Source organism: Salvia splendens, chromosome 2 (assembly GCF_004379255.2).
Source record: "Salvia splendens isolate huo1 chromosome 2, SspV2, whole genome shotgun sequence".
In the NCBI taxonomy this organism is placed as follows: domain Eukaryota; kingdom Viridiplantae; phylum Streptophyta; class Magnoliopsida; order Lamiales; family Lamiaceae; genus Salvia; species Salvia splendens.
Window position 1 is genome coordinate 5,400,153 of NC_056033.1, and position 15,485 is coordinate 5,415,637.

Sequence of the window (15,485 nt, forward strand, 5' to 3'; positions counted from 1 at the left end):
GAAAGATTTACAGCCATTTTAGGATACGAATTGTAGATTGGGTGCGTATTAATACGTTAATTTGATATTTCCGTGAGTTAGTAGGATAAATAAACAATAGTAAGATTATGTTTGAATCAACAATATTAAGGTGTGATTTGTTATCAAGTAGTAATATGTTTGAGGGGCGGACGCAGAAAATTTTTTCGATAGAGGCTAAAATGTATAAATTCTGATTCAAAGTATATTTTTGGGTGTTTTAAATTATTTGTAAGGGCTTTCACACGATAATGTACACTAAATTTAGATATATTTCAAAAATTTATAAAAGAAAATAGTGTTAAAAAAGAATTCATTGAGGGCTTAAGCCCATGTATGTTTGTATGCGACCAATGTCGAACTAATTTTAAACACCGAACTACAAACCAAATTAGGGTCATTAGATCTAGTTTTTTGGTGAGATGCGCTGATGTGAAAATTATTTTGGTTTTTATTACAAGCTTATTTTACTTCATTATAATAGGTTTATTACTTCATTCTGGTATGTAATACCTTGAAACTACAATATGTTTTTACTTACTTCCAGAAGGTTTTGAAATGATTCAACACGTGCTTCATTCGAATTCATTGAACTGGTTTTTTTACTTTATTCACTTTTAAAAATACAATTCATTCCAATAGGTTTATTACTTTCTTCAAAAACATTATTACTTCATTGAAAAAAGTTTTTACTTCATTCCAGTAGGACTTCAAATGCTTCTACATATACTTTGTTAAAATGGTTTATTACATCATTCCTTGTGCTTATTACACCATTCAATTAGGCCATCATTCCATTTTATTGTCAGCGTCGTCGGGGCGGAGCATACATTGCATAGATAAAGAACGGTACGGGACGGCGAAACCGCATACTGGAATGAAGTAAAAGCTTATTGGAATGAAGTAATATATATTTTGGAATGAAATTAAATCCTCCTAATATGTTATGTCCTGGACTGAAGTAAAATAGGCTCGTGATGAAGGCGGAAATAATTTATACATTTGCGCGCTCATCCATGAAAAACTAGATCTAAAAACTCTAATTTGGTCTAGTTTTGCGGCTATGCAATAAGGAGTAGATTTGCATATAATTGTTATCTATGTAGCTTACCTATAAAATTATAAGTAATACTAATTTAATTGGAAATTGTCTAATATGAATGGTCTATAAAATTAAGTAATACTCGTTGTTTTTAAATAACCTGAAAAGCACCTTAAAAATTAGATAAAGAAAAAACAGACGCACCCTAAGCACACATCCGTTTTCTAGGAATCGTCGACGTGAATTGCACCAAAACTTTTTAATCCACGGAAGAGAAGGTTTTTACTTCATCTTGTTCAAAAACCTTGATTCTAAATGTGGTAACCCTAAGATTCACTGCATTAATCTATAATGTACGTATTTTCACGTGAACCATTTCATATATATAAATTATAAATACACACACGCACGCATCTAAATTGTCGATCGGAAAATTCGTGGAAGTTTCTTCTCTCGTGGGATGTTTTGAAGAATATTGTACAACAAATACAAACATGGCCATATGATATTACAACCAAACTGTCCTATTTTCAGCTATGAATGTGAGCTCTTTAAACATGTGAATTTGTTACATGTATATATCTGGTTAGAGCATCCACAATAGGACGCCCTATGCCCCGCCACATCAGCATTCTATCCTCCTACCCTTCCACCTGCATTGGGACGTTCTAAAGTCCGCCATATAGTTTTCACTAATATTTTATTAATTAATTTTTTATATTTTCAAATATGGCATGCAAAATTATAAAAAAAAACACTACGATTAAAGGCAAATCCTATATTACTAATTACAAAAAAAAATTACAAGAGTTAGAAATAAAAAACAAGTTCACTAAATCCTACATTACTAATCATTTATTCCCAGCTTGCGGCGCAGATCATCGATCATCCACTTGAGGTATTCGGCTTTGCCTGGGTCCTCGCACTGCATGAGGGCGTGGTGCGTGTCCAACAACGTCCTCCGGTTAGCGGCCGCCACCAACTCCGCATAGGCATGTCCCGCAGCCGAAGTCGGGGTCGGGTCAGGGGTCGCGGCCTGTAAGGATGTCGTCTTCGCCTTACCCTTGTTCTTGGCAGCCTTGACGCCAATGGGACGCCGGGAGGACATTGGTGTGCCGGAACTCTCATTCTCGTACATCGGCTGGTTGAGGTCCATCGGAGGTGCGCCGCTGTCGTTGCTCGTATAATCACCGGCGGCGGTGTTCTTCGTCCTCTTCACCGCAGCCGATAGGGGCATAATCCCTCCTTGGAACTTCTGCTTATCCTTCAAGAGGAGCCAGGAGTTGTAATGCTTGAAATCGCCGTACAATGAAATGTACGACGCAAGGGCTTTATCGCGCACATCAGTCAAACTCTCGCCGATGCCCTGCTCCCTCAAGCACTTCTTGTACTCCGCCGAGAACAAATTGACCTGCTTCTTCACTTGATCCCAGTGCTTGCGGAGCTGCTCCCTATGGCGCTTGTAGGCGGCCGCCGGCTAGGCCTCGTTGTAGCGATCAGCGATGCGCTCCCAGTACGCGATTTGCTTTTGGCTGTTGGCAAACACCAGGTCCTCCGAAATATCAATCCAACACCTAACAAAGACGATGGTTTCATCCGGGTTGTAGTTCGTCCTCCCTGGGGCGAACTCTTCATTATTCTCCGGAGGCGGCAACTTCTGGGCCCTTTGCCTGTTCCTCTTCTTCTTGGTGGCGGAGCCCGAGGCGGCGGCGGCGGCGTGACGGGGTGGGGCGTGGGCGCGGGTGGGAGACGGCTCCATGTCTGACAGTCCGTATGAATCCGTACTGAAATCGGGATTGTACTGGGTGTTGGAGTCAAAGGATCGGTATTCATCAGGGTCTGTACCCGGCCACCGTGCACCACCACTGAACATCGGACTATTCGGACTTGGGTAATCATCGGGATTCATTTTTAGTGTATGGAAGAGTGGAGTGAATGGAAGAGTGAAGTTGGGGTGTATATATATAATAAATTTTGAAGAATTAAAAAAAAACGCGTTGCATCATCCACGGTATCGTCCGCGTGACCCGCAGTAGGGCGGACGATACCGCAGACGATGCGTGGTCGAAGCCCTATCGTCCGCGGACGAAGCATAGGGCGCGGATGATGGATGTGCCATCGTCCGCATGGCTACAGTGGCGGACGATAGTCCGCCCGATGCATCGGACGGATGCCCTTAACAATAACAAAAATACTAATGGATACCATTGATTGATGTTAGCTAGTCAAATCTTGATCATCACAGAATAATAATCAATTATGACAAAAAGCCAAGTTGCCATCGACCTAATCACCTACCGTCTATCAAAAACATCAACTACTACTTATTTTTTACCTCCATCTCAAGTTACTTGAGTTGTACTATTTCATTTTAGACGGTCTCACCTTATGTATGAAAAAAATACATTTAACTTGTCTTATTATCTTCTTTCTTATATTTTACTCTCTCTTTTCTCTACTGTTTTATTCATTCCCCACTTAACTATATATTAAGTACTATCACTTGTTTAAATCTTGTGTCCAAAAAATGACTCAAATAATGTAGGGCGGAGGAAGCATGCATCTAAATTTGAGGGTTACGATTCAATAAGTTATCTACTTCCCATTAACTTAGAATCGTATTAGAATTAAGTTATTCTACCCCCTTAAAAGGCTTTGCACGTGTAGGCTAATAATATGGATCAAATAAATCTATATTGACTTGGGATAACTCTAGCATCTATTAGAATAGAGCCGTTATTTTTTCAAATTAAGAGTCAATATCTTTACCAAGTTTCAAAAATTATAGGAGTATTTTGATAATTTTACTATCATTAATAAATTCAGTACTCCTAGTAATTTATTTGCATCTGTCGTGATTCTTTAATTTACAATGATTTGCTACTCGTGTATTAGAACTGGTTCGAACCTCTAAGTTTCTATTTCTCTCTTCATCTTATAATTAATACCCTTAACGTCTTTGCAATTGTCATTCTCGCTTCACTCTATTTCTCTCTTGCAATCCCCAACTGTTGATGCCTTAAGTGCTTCCAATAACGTCGATGCTAATGCCCCACAATTGATAACATGGTAGAGGAGCCAAAAATTTGTTCTTGAACTCCATATTGTCAAAATTCTAGCTTTGTACAACTTGTAAACTCCTATGAATCCAATTAATCAAACATCACCATATATTACATAGAATCAAAACTTGTTCCATCATATCAACTTGTGAAGCTATATCATCGATTTGTACATATCAAGCCGTAAGAACATGGGCTTATCTAGGTATAAATCAAAATCATCAGTGTGAGCCAAAATAACGTTATTTCTGCGAAGCTTCCTACTTTCTATTCAATTCAACAATGATCTCTTCATTATTTGCAAAATACATCTATATTTAGATTGTCTGGACCTTATACCTTTGTCCGAGATTTGATACTTGCAGTTAAAATCTAGAAATTCGAATCAACATGATAGAGACTATATATGAACAAAAACGTTGTGATTTCCTCGAAATTTCGGAGGGGGGCAATCATACTATAATGCATTTTTGCCATGGTATATTTCAATTATTAATTCGAACTACAATTAGTAATTTATGTATTATAATGAATGTATGTAGCATGATATTCTAATTTTTATAATAGAATATTTGTTCTTTTCTTAACTAAATAATTTTTGGTTTATTGGGTTGGTGATGTGTACTTATGTGTTTCTAATGAAGCTATGATTTCCTATTTTATAGATACACTCCATTTGATTACTCATATGCCGTGTGTGAGGATGATATGAAAAAAATACATAATTCATTAAAAAAGATTTTGTACCTGAAAAAACCTAACAAAATAATTATAGTAATAATAAAAATATAATAATAATGAGAGGCTCCTAAATTCCAAACAAAAAAATACTAATGAGAGGCTCCTAATTTACTGTAAAGAAGTGAAATGCCACATAAAAAGTTGATTTATATAAATATGAAATATCCCCATCCACTAGTTCACTATCTACCACAAGTGAACTGATAGAGTGGCGCACACAAATATTTTGGTGAAAATTCAACTTGCTATAAGATAACTCCAAAACATAAGCATCGAACTGTACGGACACACAAATATTAACCTTCATAGTTTTTCCGATTATTCTTTCAAAGTTTTGAAACGAATTAAAACTTGGCCAATACAAAATATTATCAACAATTTATAGTATATCATTTTGTTACTATTTGAGGGAGGGGTGCGGGCAAGGGAAGATATGTGGTGAGTGGTGGATGATCTTGGGGCCATCAACAATTTTGATTTTAGTGACATTTTATTAACAAATCAAGTTATTATTATACTCCTTTTGTCCGTAAATGTGAGTCTAATTTTTTTCATTTTGGTCCATCCACAATTAAGAGTTCCGATTCATTACTATTATGAGTGGTAAGAGGCATCACATTCCACTCAAATATCATTTAAAATTAATAGACTCATATTTCATTAACATTTTTCTACCCACTTTTTTTAACATTTCTTAAATTTTGTATTCAAAAGAAATAGTACTATGACTCTTATTGGTAGACGGAGGGAGTAATTTTCTAAATCGTATTATTATTTAATTAGCTAAATTTGAGAATTAGTGGTATAAATATTTTCCATGTTGGTGTTTTAATCAAACGGCTAATTCATTTCTATGTCTAATTTTCTTTTTATTAAAAAAATAACATAAAGAATTCGAATATAAATACTCCCCCAGTCTCAAAAGAATATGCACTTTGGATTTATCACGGATTTTAAGCAAAATTGGTAAAGTAAGAGAGAGAGGTAGAGAGAAAAAGTTATTAAAGTATTGTTAGTGGAGAACGGGTCTCACCTCATTAGAGAGAAAATAGTTTTCAAAATTAAAAAGTACATATTCTTGTGGGACGGACTAAAAAAGAAATGGTGCATATTTTTGTGGGATAGAAGGAGTATAATTTATAAATAGAAGTATATGTTAAATTTATGTAAGTTGATTTAAATTTTTGTTTTAATTTCAAAAAAAATATTGTAAAGTAGACTATGAAAATGTACTACTCTGCTTTTTTGGGGATAGATGGAGTATTTCTTAAAATTCATACTAATTCAAAGTAAAAAAAAGCGAATAAAGTAACTTTAGAAAAAAACTATAATTCTATCATAATACTAATTGTTAAAGCTTGATAGGGAAAAATATTCTTATTCATTACATTATGAACATAGAGACTACAATATTATATAAGCTAAGATATTCCATAAATAAGGTAAACCTAAATTATAATAATTAATATGCTATATTTATGGCACAATATTCTCCCATATAATTCCCTTGATTTTACTGTGATCTCGTGTGATCTTCGTGTGATCTTCTAACACTTATGAGTCAATGCCATCGTTGATATTAGAATTCTTTAATTTATTTCAAATAGACAACAAAAAAAGAAAAACATCACAGATTTATATAATGACAACTAAGGATGAAAAATAAAATTAAAATATTTAATAATTGTATAAAACAATTGTAATAAGAAATGCTTTCATAGCGATAAGGTATTTTGACTTACATAATGTTGGATGGTTATTAATTATAGTACGGTTTCGTACCCCATAATTACACCTATTCGAGATTTGATAGTGACTTTTTTCGGCTGTCGACATAGTATAGATTATTGTGGTTAAAATAAAATGGGAATGTAAATTAAATTCAAGAAAACAAAATGATAGTAGTAAAACATTGTAAACATAACAATTAGTTAACACAAAGAGGAGTAAAGTGTGATATGTTTAACGATTGTTATAATTTCGTCACATCAAACACAAGTTTCTACTCTCAATTAAATCTCAACAAAAAAATACTCCTACAAAGGAACTTAAGTTAGCAAAAGCAAATGCCATCTGTAACATGGAGAAGTGTGCTTGTAGTCTCCACGACAGCATAGGTTCGTTTCACGCCTCGTTTGCATCGAGCAAACTAGCCAGTCGAGATCAGTCTGTTCGATCCCAGGATTTGGCTATGGTGCCAAGATATTCAGCTGGATTGAGAAGTGTTACTGCTTAGCTTGATGCAGTAAACACGACAGCCAAGATGCTCGACTTCTAGTCCAGCTTCTTTGCAGCCAGTAAAGAAGAGTGACTCTTCCTCTTTCCCAATCCTGCGCCTCCAACTCATCAAGAACGCTGGCCGGGTAAGAGGGCACGAATCTGAAGCATGTGGCAGAGGGGAAAGACAGCATGATTTCATTGTCTGTTACGACAGACAAAAGTAGACTAGAGAAAGAGAATCAATACCATTCGGACCATTCCTCCAAGAAACAGCCTCGCTAGATTTTGATTTGTAAGAGTTGAGGAGAAACGACAAGGACTTTATAAGGTTAGGGTATTGCTTAACATCTGCAAAAGACGAGAGCAAGCAGGGAATGTTAAGGAACACATTGGCAACTCTCGGGAAGAAGTGAACGAACACTCCACCTTTGAGTGAGCATAAATGTGGAAAACTTACAATTTCAACATATAAGCTTCTCACAGTTTATAACATTGAAAATACGAATCAAGATTTTGGTTTAGCACTCAATGTATTCTGTATACCAACAAGAGAATTGGTATTCGATTTTAGTCTCATGAACAAACCATTTCAAACACAACGTGAGTGTTTGCTTAATAATTTTAGACATAAGGTTTATTTGTTATACTTCTTTCCTAATTCCTATTTAGTGTGGGGGTGGGGGACGTACTTAAATTCGACATTCTTCTCTTTACTTCAAAGTCACGACTCACTATTCTTCGTTAAGATGTATAATTCTGATCTGAAAAGACCGGAAGGAAGTGTAGAACTTACACAATAAAATATCACTTGCAATAATTAGGTCCCAATCTGGATTCGGATTCGGAAAGACATCTCCCCATGAATCTGGCAAAAATATAACTCTTGTCAGCTATAATTAGCCAACATATAATAAAGACTACAATTTTATAGTTTTAACTTTCACCAATGGCAAAAGAACTTACGTCTTATGTGTGGAACAACTGGAGTAACTCCATTCACCCGGCAATTATAAGCTATATTCTCCTCAATCTCAACATCATCATAGTCGGATGTTGTGATGTCGAGTTTAAAAGATTTTCTCAAGAAAATGGCCAAAGCTCCGGTTCCACTGCAAATGAACCAGAAACATGAAAAACGTTCTCCAACACAACAAAACACGACTTAGAAAAAAACATGTGTGCAAACATCTTCCTCCAATAATCTATATGCTTATTCAGGCATTCAAATAAAAAGTCTAAAGAAACTATTCAAGCACATGCTAAGCAAAAGATGTGACCAAACAACAAGAAGAAAGATATTATAGTGATGGAAAAGATAATCTTTACACGATCAATCTAATCTCAAATAACAACAAACTAAACATCCAATCTCAGAAAATAACACACACAGAGCTCATTACTCACTGGTTCAAGCTCATGTGTGACAGGTTAAAGAAATCCATCCTACCACAAGCTAAGTACGAAGGATATGATCCAAACTCGAGTTTAACTTCAACAAGAAAGCGTATTATAGAAAATAAAACAAGAATATATATGCCATCTTCAAATATCAATCCATACTCTCCAAACAACAACAACGGGAACAATGCAACTTCAAACCCCAAACAAAAGCAATACATATCATCGTACAACATTTGCACATTACCTCCCCAGCTCAAGCACTCTCCTACCCTCTAACCACTGCTTGTGCTCGACCAACCATTCAGCAAATGCAAATGTGCCAGGCCACAGTAGATTAGCATTCAATTGATGGAACGAAAACTCCCGAACAAGCAATTCCTGCACACAAACCGATGCAACTAAAATAAGTTCTAGGATCATTCCTACCATACAGCTAATAAGTAATTATAATCAAACAAATCTGTCCTCCAAAATTAAAAATGTTACATAATCCAGCAAAAGATTATGCTGAGATCATTGCAATTCAAGTGAACGTGCAAACACTAATTATTCTTGGCTCTTCCACAAGAATATCTCAAGCTCCCTGAATATTTCTTCTTCGTAATTTCACGCTACTATTTTCTCACTCAAAATTCTGAATATCACACCAGTAAAATTAAATAAAGAAAATCTCTTATTAGCTAATTTCACATTAAATCCTAAACATAAAACGAGAGTTAGTTTAAAAAAAGATTCAATTTTTTGAAATGGGTCGTGTAGAAAAGAGAAATAGAGAAACATTGAAAGAGACCATTCCAGGAAATTGGTGTTTACGCTCTACGAAATTCTCATGGCTTTCACTTCTTTCCTCTTCTGCAAGAAAAAAGAATTAAAGAAGAAATTTTTGAGCTGGGATTCAAATATGATTAGTTAAAAGTATAAGGGTACTTGAGGAAATAATAAATGTTACCGGAGGAACTGTCGTCGGAGCCGGCGAAAAGGGAAGAAGGCGAGAAGAGGGCGATGTCCATCGATTCGGCTACGTTGTAATTCTCCGATTGGGCTCAAAAATACATGGTATGAATTTTGAATATTTACATTTAAAATTCACTGGCCCGATAGAAATGACATGGGCTATTATCTTGGCCCGAAATGTTTTTTCAGTCGAGTTAATGAGTATTATGCTGAAGATATATTATCGATGTAATCTAATGCACATAACAAAAAAAATGAGTCCTACATTTCAAATTATATTTTCATTTAAGTTCACCGAACCGTTTTCAATACAAAATAGAAATGTCATCTTAAATATTATGATCAAGATCATGTTACATCAAATAAAATAAAAAATAAAAATAATTTATAGAATTCGTAGGCGAAAGTGCTAATGGTAACGTCCGAGCAAAAAAGAGAGTAATTTTATGGTTTAGGAATGTAGTATGATGGGATGGCATACAGCATGTCTGTCATCAAATTGCAGCAAACAGAAGTAGATGAAATTTAATAAACAAATGGAGATGAAAACAAGGGATGGTGATATAACAAGGCACAGCAAGCAAGTGCTACAAACAGCTGTTTCTTGTGCTCAGCAAAGACTACGAATTACAACAAGGTCAAGTTCTCTCGGATATGTGATAAATATAAGCAAAAAGAAATGAAAGAAATAGAACATGTACAACACTAGGCAGAAAACAAGTCAAAGCAGAAACCAGCAGTCTGGACGAAATTGGCAGTGATGTGATGTTGCCCTTCTCCATAAGACCACGTGCATCAAGAATTGACATCACTTTTGTACATGGACCACGAAATCGAGCAGCTTCAGTTCAGCTGAAGTCAAAGCAACATGTTTACGAGGAGAGTTGGAGCCGGCCAGTGGTCCTTTTTCTTCTCCATCCCTGGAAAACCATAGCGGTTCGGCAGATTTAAGTTATGAGTGTTTTCAAATGAGGAAATAAATAAGGCAGAGAACGTACAAATGCAGCATAATATACAAATGTCAGCCCTGCTAAGACGATGAAAGCGATTTGAAACACGTTGTACCTGTAACATCAAAAATAATTTTAGGAACCCTGCTACTCATGCACAATGATTTTTAAATAAGAGTGAAATGTTGCTCACTTGTACAAGTATTTGATTCCACGAAGTGATTGCAATGTGTGACCAAATATTTCTTGAGCTGCAGTAGCTTGAGCATAATACCCAAAAGCAGTAGCACAGAACTGAATCACACTGCATAATATTAACAAAAATAATCTCAGTTCAAAAGGAATTTTATATTGGAGATCCACTAATGGCAATGAGTCGCATAGATAAACTTCTCACAGTCCAGCAACGATTCTCTAAACATGATATACTAGTATATTAAGTAACATCAGCTACCCAATAGGCAAACTAAGAAAGTCGTGTATGCAAGAATTCTCATTACATATAGTACATCATTAAGATGCCTCTAAATAAAAAGGAGAGACTATAATTCAACAATGTGTGTTTCAAGTTTAACATATAAAATAGGAGCACCACCACGCTGATTACCTGATTGAAGAAAGAAGAATGAGGGCCACATTAAAAAGGAATGAGTTCATAAGAGTAGCTCCCCATCTGCAAAGACAGTCTAGTGTCAGGCAACATCATGCAATGCCAAGAACAAGAATAAGAAAAAAAATAGGAATCAAGACAAATCTTGAATAGAAGTAAGGGAGAAAAGAAATGAAACAAACAGATAAACTTACTTCATTGGGTGGATTGTAATAAAAACTAATTTCAGACCAAGCATCATTGCACCAGCTATCACGGCAAGCAGAAGGTAGAAGCAGAAAAATGCAAAAGCGACGGTGCCCAGAAGTCCTTCAAGTACAAGACAACCATATCAAATACACGCCTTATCTGAACAAGGTCAAAACCAATTTAAAAGTATGAAACTTACCCCAAACACTATCCAGCTTGATGAATATCTCATTAAGAAATGCTGATACTGGAGGATTAATCAGCAAGTATATTACAATATGAACAATCCAAGCCACTGAAACAACTAACCTGTTCAAAACATAGGACCATGTTTAATGGTCACACAGCGGAGAAAAAAGCACTTGGGAGGACAAAAGGAACCCGAACACTGTGCTTGCTTAATATAGCATGCAGAAACAAAAGATGGAACACGAACAGCAACTCTTTGGACTGTCTCATTAACATCTTTATTTCTCACAGATACACACTTCTGGAGATTACCATCTACCGGTAGTAAAAAAACTATATTAGGAATTCTAATTGTGCATTGTGATTTAAACATACCCTAGAACTCCAAGCACCAGTTTGGCAAGGTAGCCGAGAACAGTCATTGCCCACATAGCTTCAGCCTGCATAAATTTAGCAACAGAATTATCAGTATTCACCATTATCATTTCAATATTTTTATTCTTAAGCCTAGTCATGAAACAAATAGAAGGATTAGAAGCTAGCACTGGAATATCAGACACGGATTTGTAACAAAATTTTCAGTATGCATTACCTTTTCGCCTTGAGGATACATCTCTTCCAACGCCTTCACATCTTCTTCCAAAAGAAGTAGCTCCTGAAAGTACAATAATAATTTGCAATGATTTTTTATAACAAACAGGCCCACCAAATGATGCACTAATGACTAATGCTAATTTCTAAAAACAAATTCAATAGGATCATATGAAGATTACCTTTTCAACAGCTTTCACATTTTTGCGCCACTTTCTTCCCTTGCCTCCACTCCTTTCTTCCTGGTGAAGAGCATCAGCTGTTTTTTTAAGTTCTCTAGCTTTTTTTGCCAGTTCAGTTGCTTCCTGTAACATGTCAAATCAAGCTCCTGTAAACCGTACTTAATGGAATCCAATTATCTGAGACGTAAATGTCATCCCATAACGCCAAAAAGGGAGAAAAGTGACAATACAATTAAAGAAGAAAAACCTTGATATACTGTGAGCGCGTGATAACAGCCTTTGGTCGCCTGACAAATGAAAATATGAGCCCCAGTGGCAGGCAAGCAATGCCAACACCACCAAAAATCTGATGAAAATAGCACAGAACAAATCTTGAGCACAAGGTATTGACATAATAAGACAGCACTATTTTTTCCAATATACAAACCCAATTGAAACATATCTAACAATGTAACAATCCTTATCTGGATTAACCAGTTCAACTCAATCACAATAACTACTCAAATAAGAGTGCCGAAGTTCTTAAAAAATGAAATGCGAAGCAGATACGAGCAATAAGATCTCATATTACACTACATAGCAGAAAAGGATAGGTAAGAAATAATGAAACATTTGTTTTCTCGTGGAGGTATCGATTAGAGAAGCACGTACAGTGAAAAGCACTGATCCAACAATTGTAGTAAGTGCAACAACATATTCTGGAAAGGTAGTCCGCATGGTCCAAGTTGTCTCAGACGAAGCACTGGCAGAATATGCAGAGCACTGAAAAATGAAACAACAATGTAAGTGGACTTAATATGGCTAAAAAAGATAAACCAATGAGAAATTTGAACACATTATTGCTTCTTGACCTGTCTTGCTCCAGTGCCAACACATTGTTGATTGTTGGAGAAATCCCATGTCGATGGGAAGGACGTAGTAGTTGAGGAGAGGTGTCTAACAGTGAAGTCCACCTTACCCACAAGTCCTGAAGCAAAGATACAAAAATAATGTAAAGGGGGGTTTTTGGGTTTCCCCCAGTTAGAAATGAGAAGAAAGAAGCTTTTTTGGTAAAAGAGTTTGAATTCCCTGATCCCATTCCCATATATAAATATGCACTATACAGCCCATCGTGTACATAGATTCATATACTTTTTCCAGTAGCAGAAGGAAACTACAATCAATGACTCTTGCCACATAAGATGCTTGACATCACCACATCTAATAAATAATTTAGACTTCTCATCTAGGAGTAAGTGAATTAGGCAATTCAAACGCCCACTTTTTCATATTTTACCCAGCACGGGTTAGCAAATTCCACACTACATCAAACCCAGAAAATCATAGCATATCAACAGAAAAAAAAAGAAAAAAAAAAAGCAAAAGGTGTTCAAATGAGCACTCACCATACATAATTGCAAGAACCAGCGCACAAACAATAGCAGTCACAACGACCCATATCAGTGCACTTCTCATCCTCTTCCACACAGTCCTGAAACCAAAAAAACAACAATCAAGTCAAGCACCGTTCAAAAAAAAAAGGTTAAAACAAAATGAAATAAGCCTCACTTATCCTGGTCTCCCTCGTAGTAAAACATGGCGAACGGGATAACAAAGAAGACCAGAACTGCATCCACGATGTAGATAGCGAGCCACAAATCCTTCATCGGCAGCGTCAAATTACAAGCGCCGTTGTAAATCGCGTGCCGGCACGCCTGCCGGTTAGCCACGTCGGCCGGTAGCATCAGAATCGAGATTGCCGCGATGGTAAGCCCGAAGACGACGACGAATTTCGGGAAGTAGGCCTGGTTCTTATCATCGGGATGCTGGTAATTAACGAGTAGGTAGACATTGACCAGGAAAACGATCACGCAGACGACTATCGCCACGATCACTAAGGCTAAATTGAAATCCCCCATTCTTCCCGGAGGGGCTGCAGACGGCGGCGGCGCTTGCGATTCCTACCAATGTGAACAGCGCTCTCGGATTTGAGACTGATTAATCGGACGTTGTTGCAGATCTGGTGGAGAGAGTGTTAGAGAGAGAAGGTGAGTTCCGGTGCGGTTCGATGAGAGAGAGAGAGATGGGTTGGGGCAGGAGGAGGTTCACGCGTGCTACTTAATTTACCGAATTGTCCCTCCGCAGTTTTTAAATTCCATAATATATCATCTGTGCTGTAAATCGGCTGTTTTTCCTTTTCTGATTTAAAAAATGGGGATATATGTTAAATAAAGCCTGCAAAAATCGGTCCAATTAAAACCCATGGGCTGGTAAAATTAGAGGTCTCAAAGACTGTAATGGATATGGGCTTTTTGTTGGGCTCAATAAATAGAGGTTAGAAAAACTAGCCCATAATTTCGACCGAAAATAGCAGGATATTTTTGGGCTAACCAAGCTCTACATGTTAATAAATATTTTATATTGTATATTTAATTAATACAATGTCAAAAGAAGTGATGTAATGTAGGTGCTGAAGGGTGCAATGTAACTGGCATGTATTACAAATTATTTTTATTGTTACTTATACATGAATTTTATGATATGATATGATATGATATGATATGATATGATATGATATCATACGATACGATACGATACGATACGATACGATACGATACGATACGATACGATACGATACGATAGGTACGAAGAATTTGTTATGAACATGTCAATTAGATAAAATAGTTTAATTTAACTGAAAAGATAACATGGATAAAAGTTTGCTTTTTTTTAAGTATGAGCAACGCCTTCAAATAAAAAGGATCCATCCTGTTGTGAACTAGATAGTTTGGGCGAGGGAGGGGGAGCTCGCCCAAACAAAGAGCAGTTCGTCATGAAAGGAAAATACCATGAGGTGTTTTTTCGATTTTTTTAGCTTTATATAAAAAAGTATATGTTTTGAATTAATAGTAGCTTAGTGGGTGAAAAGACTTTTTGTAGCAGCGCACACCCGGTTTCGACAGCATGCTTCTCGTCCCTCGCTCTCAGCCGTGTATTGTCGCCGGAATGGTAGAAAAAGCATTTCGAGGCTCGGCTTACAAACGTTTAAATAATGCCTAATAGATTTCCCATCGATGACTAATTGTTGCTCAAAAATCTTATCTATTGCTCGGTGAAATGTCTGGAAATGGGCCAATGATATTAAAGTTGTCTAAATAGGCATGACACTAACTCCCCAACCAACCATTGAAATTTTCAGACAAAGCACGTAGATGTTCCTATGTCGTTTGGAGATTTTGCAGCTTCTCTGTATTTGTAGGGTTTTTATGTTAGTTTTTGTGACATCGATTTTCTAGAAGAATAAAGATAAATGTACATAAGTTGTAGTATATAGTTTTTGTGACATCGATTTTCTAG

The 15,485-nt window shown here is 36.4% G+C and overlaps 2 protein-coding genes across 2 annotated transcripts; both read right to left on the reverse strand.

Moving 5' to 3' along the window:
* Positions 1 to 6,794: 6,794 nt before the first annotated feature.
* Positions 6,795 to 9,728, reverse strand: LOC121785168 (protein N-terminal and lysine N-methyltransferase EFM7-like). Its single transcript, XM_042183548.1, has 7 exons — positions 9,434 to 9,728; positions 9,275 to 9,336; positions 8,729 to 8,862; positions 8,047 to 8,192; positions 7,877 to 7,948; positions 7,330 to 7,431; positions 6,795 to 7,242 (listed from the first exon to the last, which is right to left on the reverse strand). Exons 1-7 carry the CDS (start codon positions 9,492 to 9,494, stop codon positions 7,070 to 7,072), a joined length of 750 nt encoding a protein of 249 aa, XP_042039482.1. The 5' UTR covers positions 9,495 to 9,728; the 3' UTR covers positions 6,795 to 7,069.
* A 253-nt stretch (positions 9,729 to 9,981) lies between these two features.
* On the reverse strand, positions 9,982 to 14,265 carry LOC121785158 (LIMR family protein At5g01460). The gene is made up of 14 exons (XM_042183536.1): positions 13,698 to 14,265; positions 13,535 to 13,620; positions 13,001 to 13,116; positions 12,801 to 12,911; positions 12,397 to 12,495; positions 12,150 to 12,272; positions 11,969 to 12,031; positions 11,752 to 11,816; positions 11,387 to 11,496; positions 11,193 to 11,307; positions 10,996 to 11,061; positions 10,582 to 10,692; positions 10,437 to 10,503; positions 9,982 to 10,358 (listed from the first exon to the last, which is right to left on the reverse strand). The coding sequence occupies exons 1-14, from the start codon at positions 14,045 to 14,047 to the stop codon at positions 10,311 to 10,313; spliced, it is 1,530 nt and encodes a 509-aa protein (XP_042039470.1). The 5' UTR covers positions 14,048 to 14,265; the 3' UTR covers positions 9,982 to 10,310.
* Between the last annotated feature and the right edge of the window lie 1,220 nt (positions 14,266 to 15,485).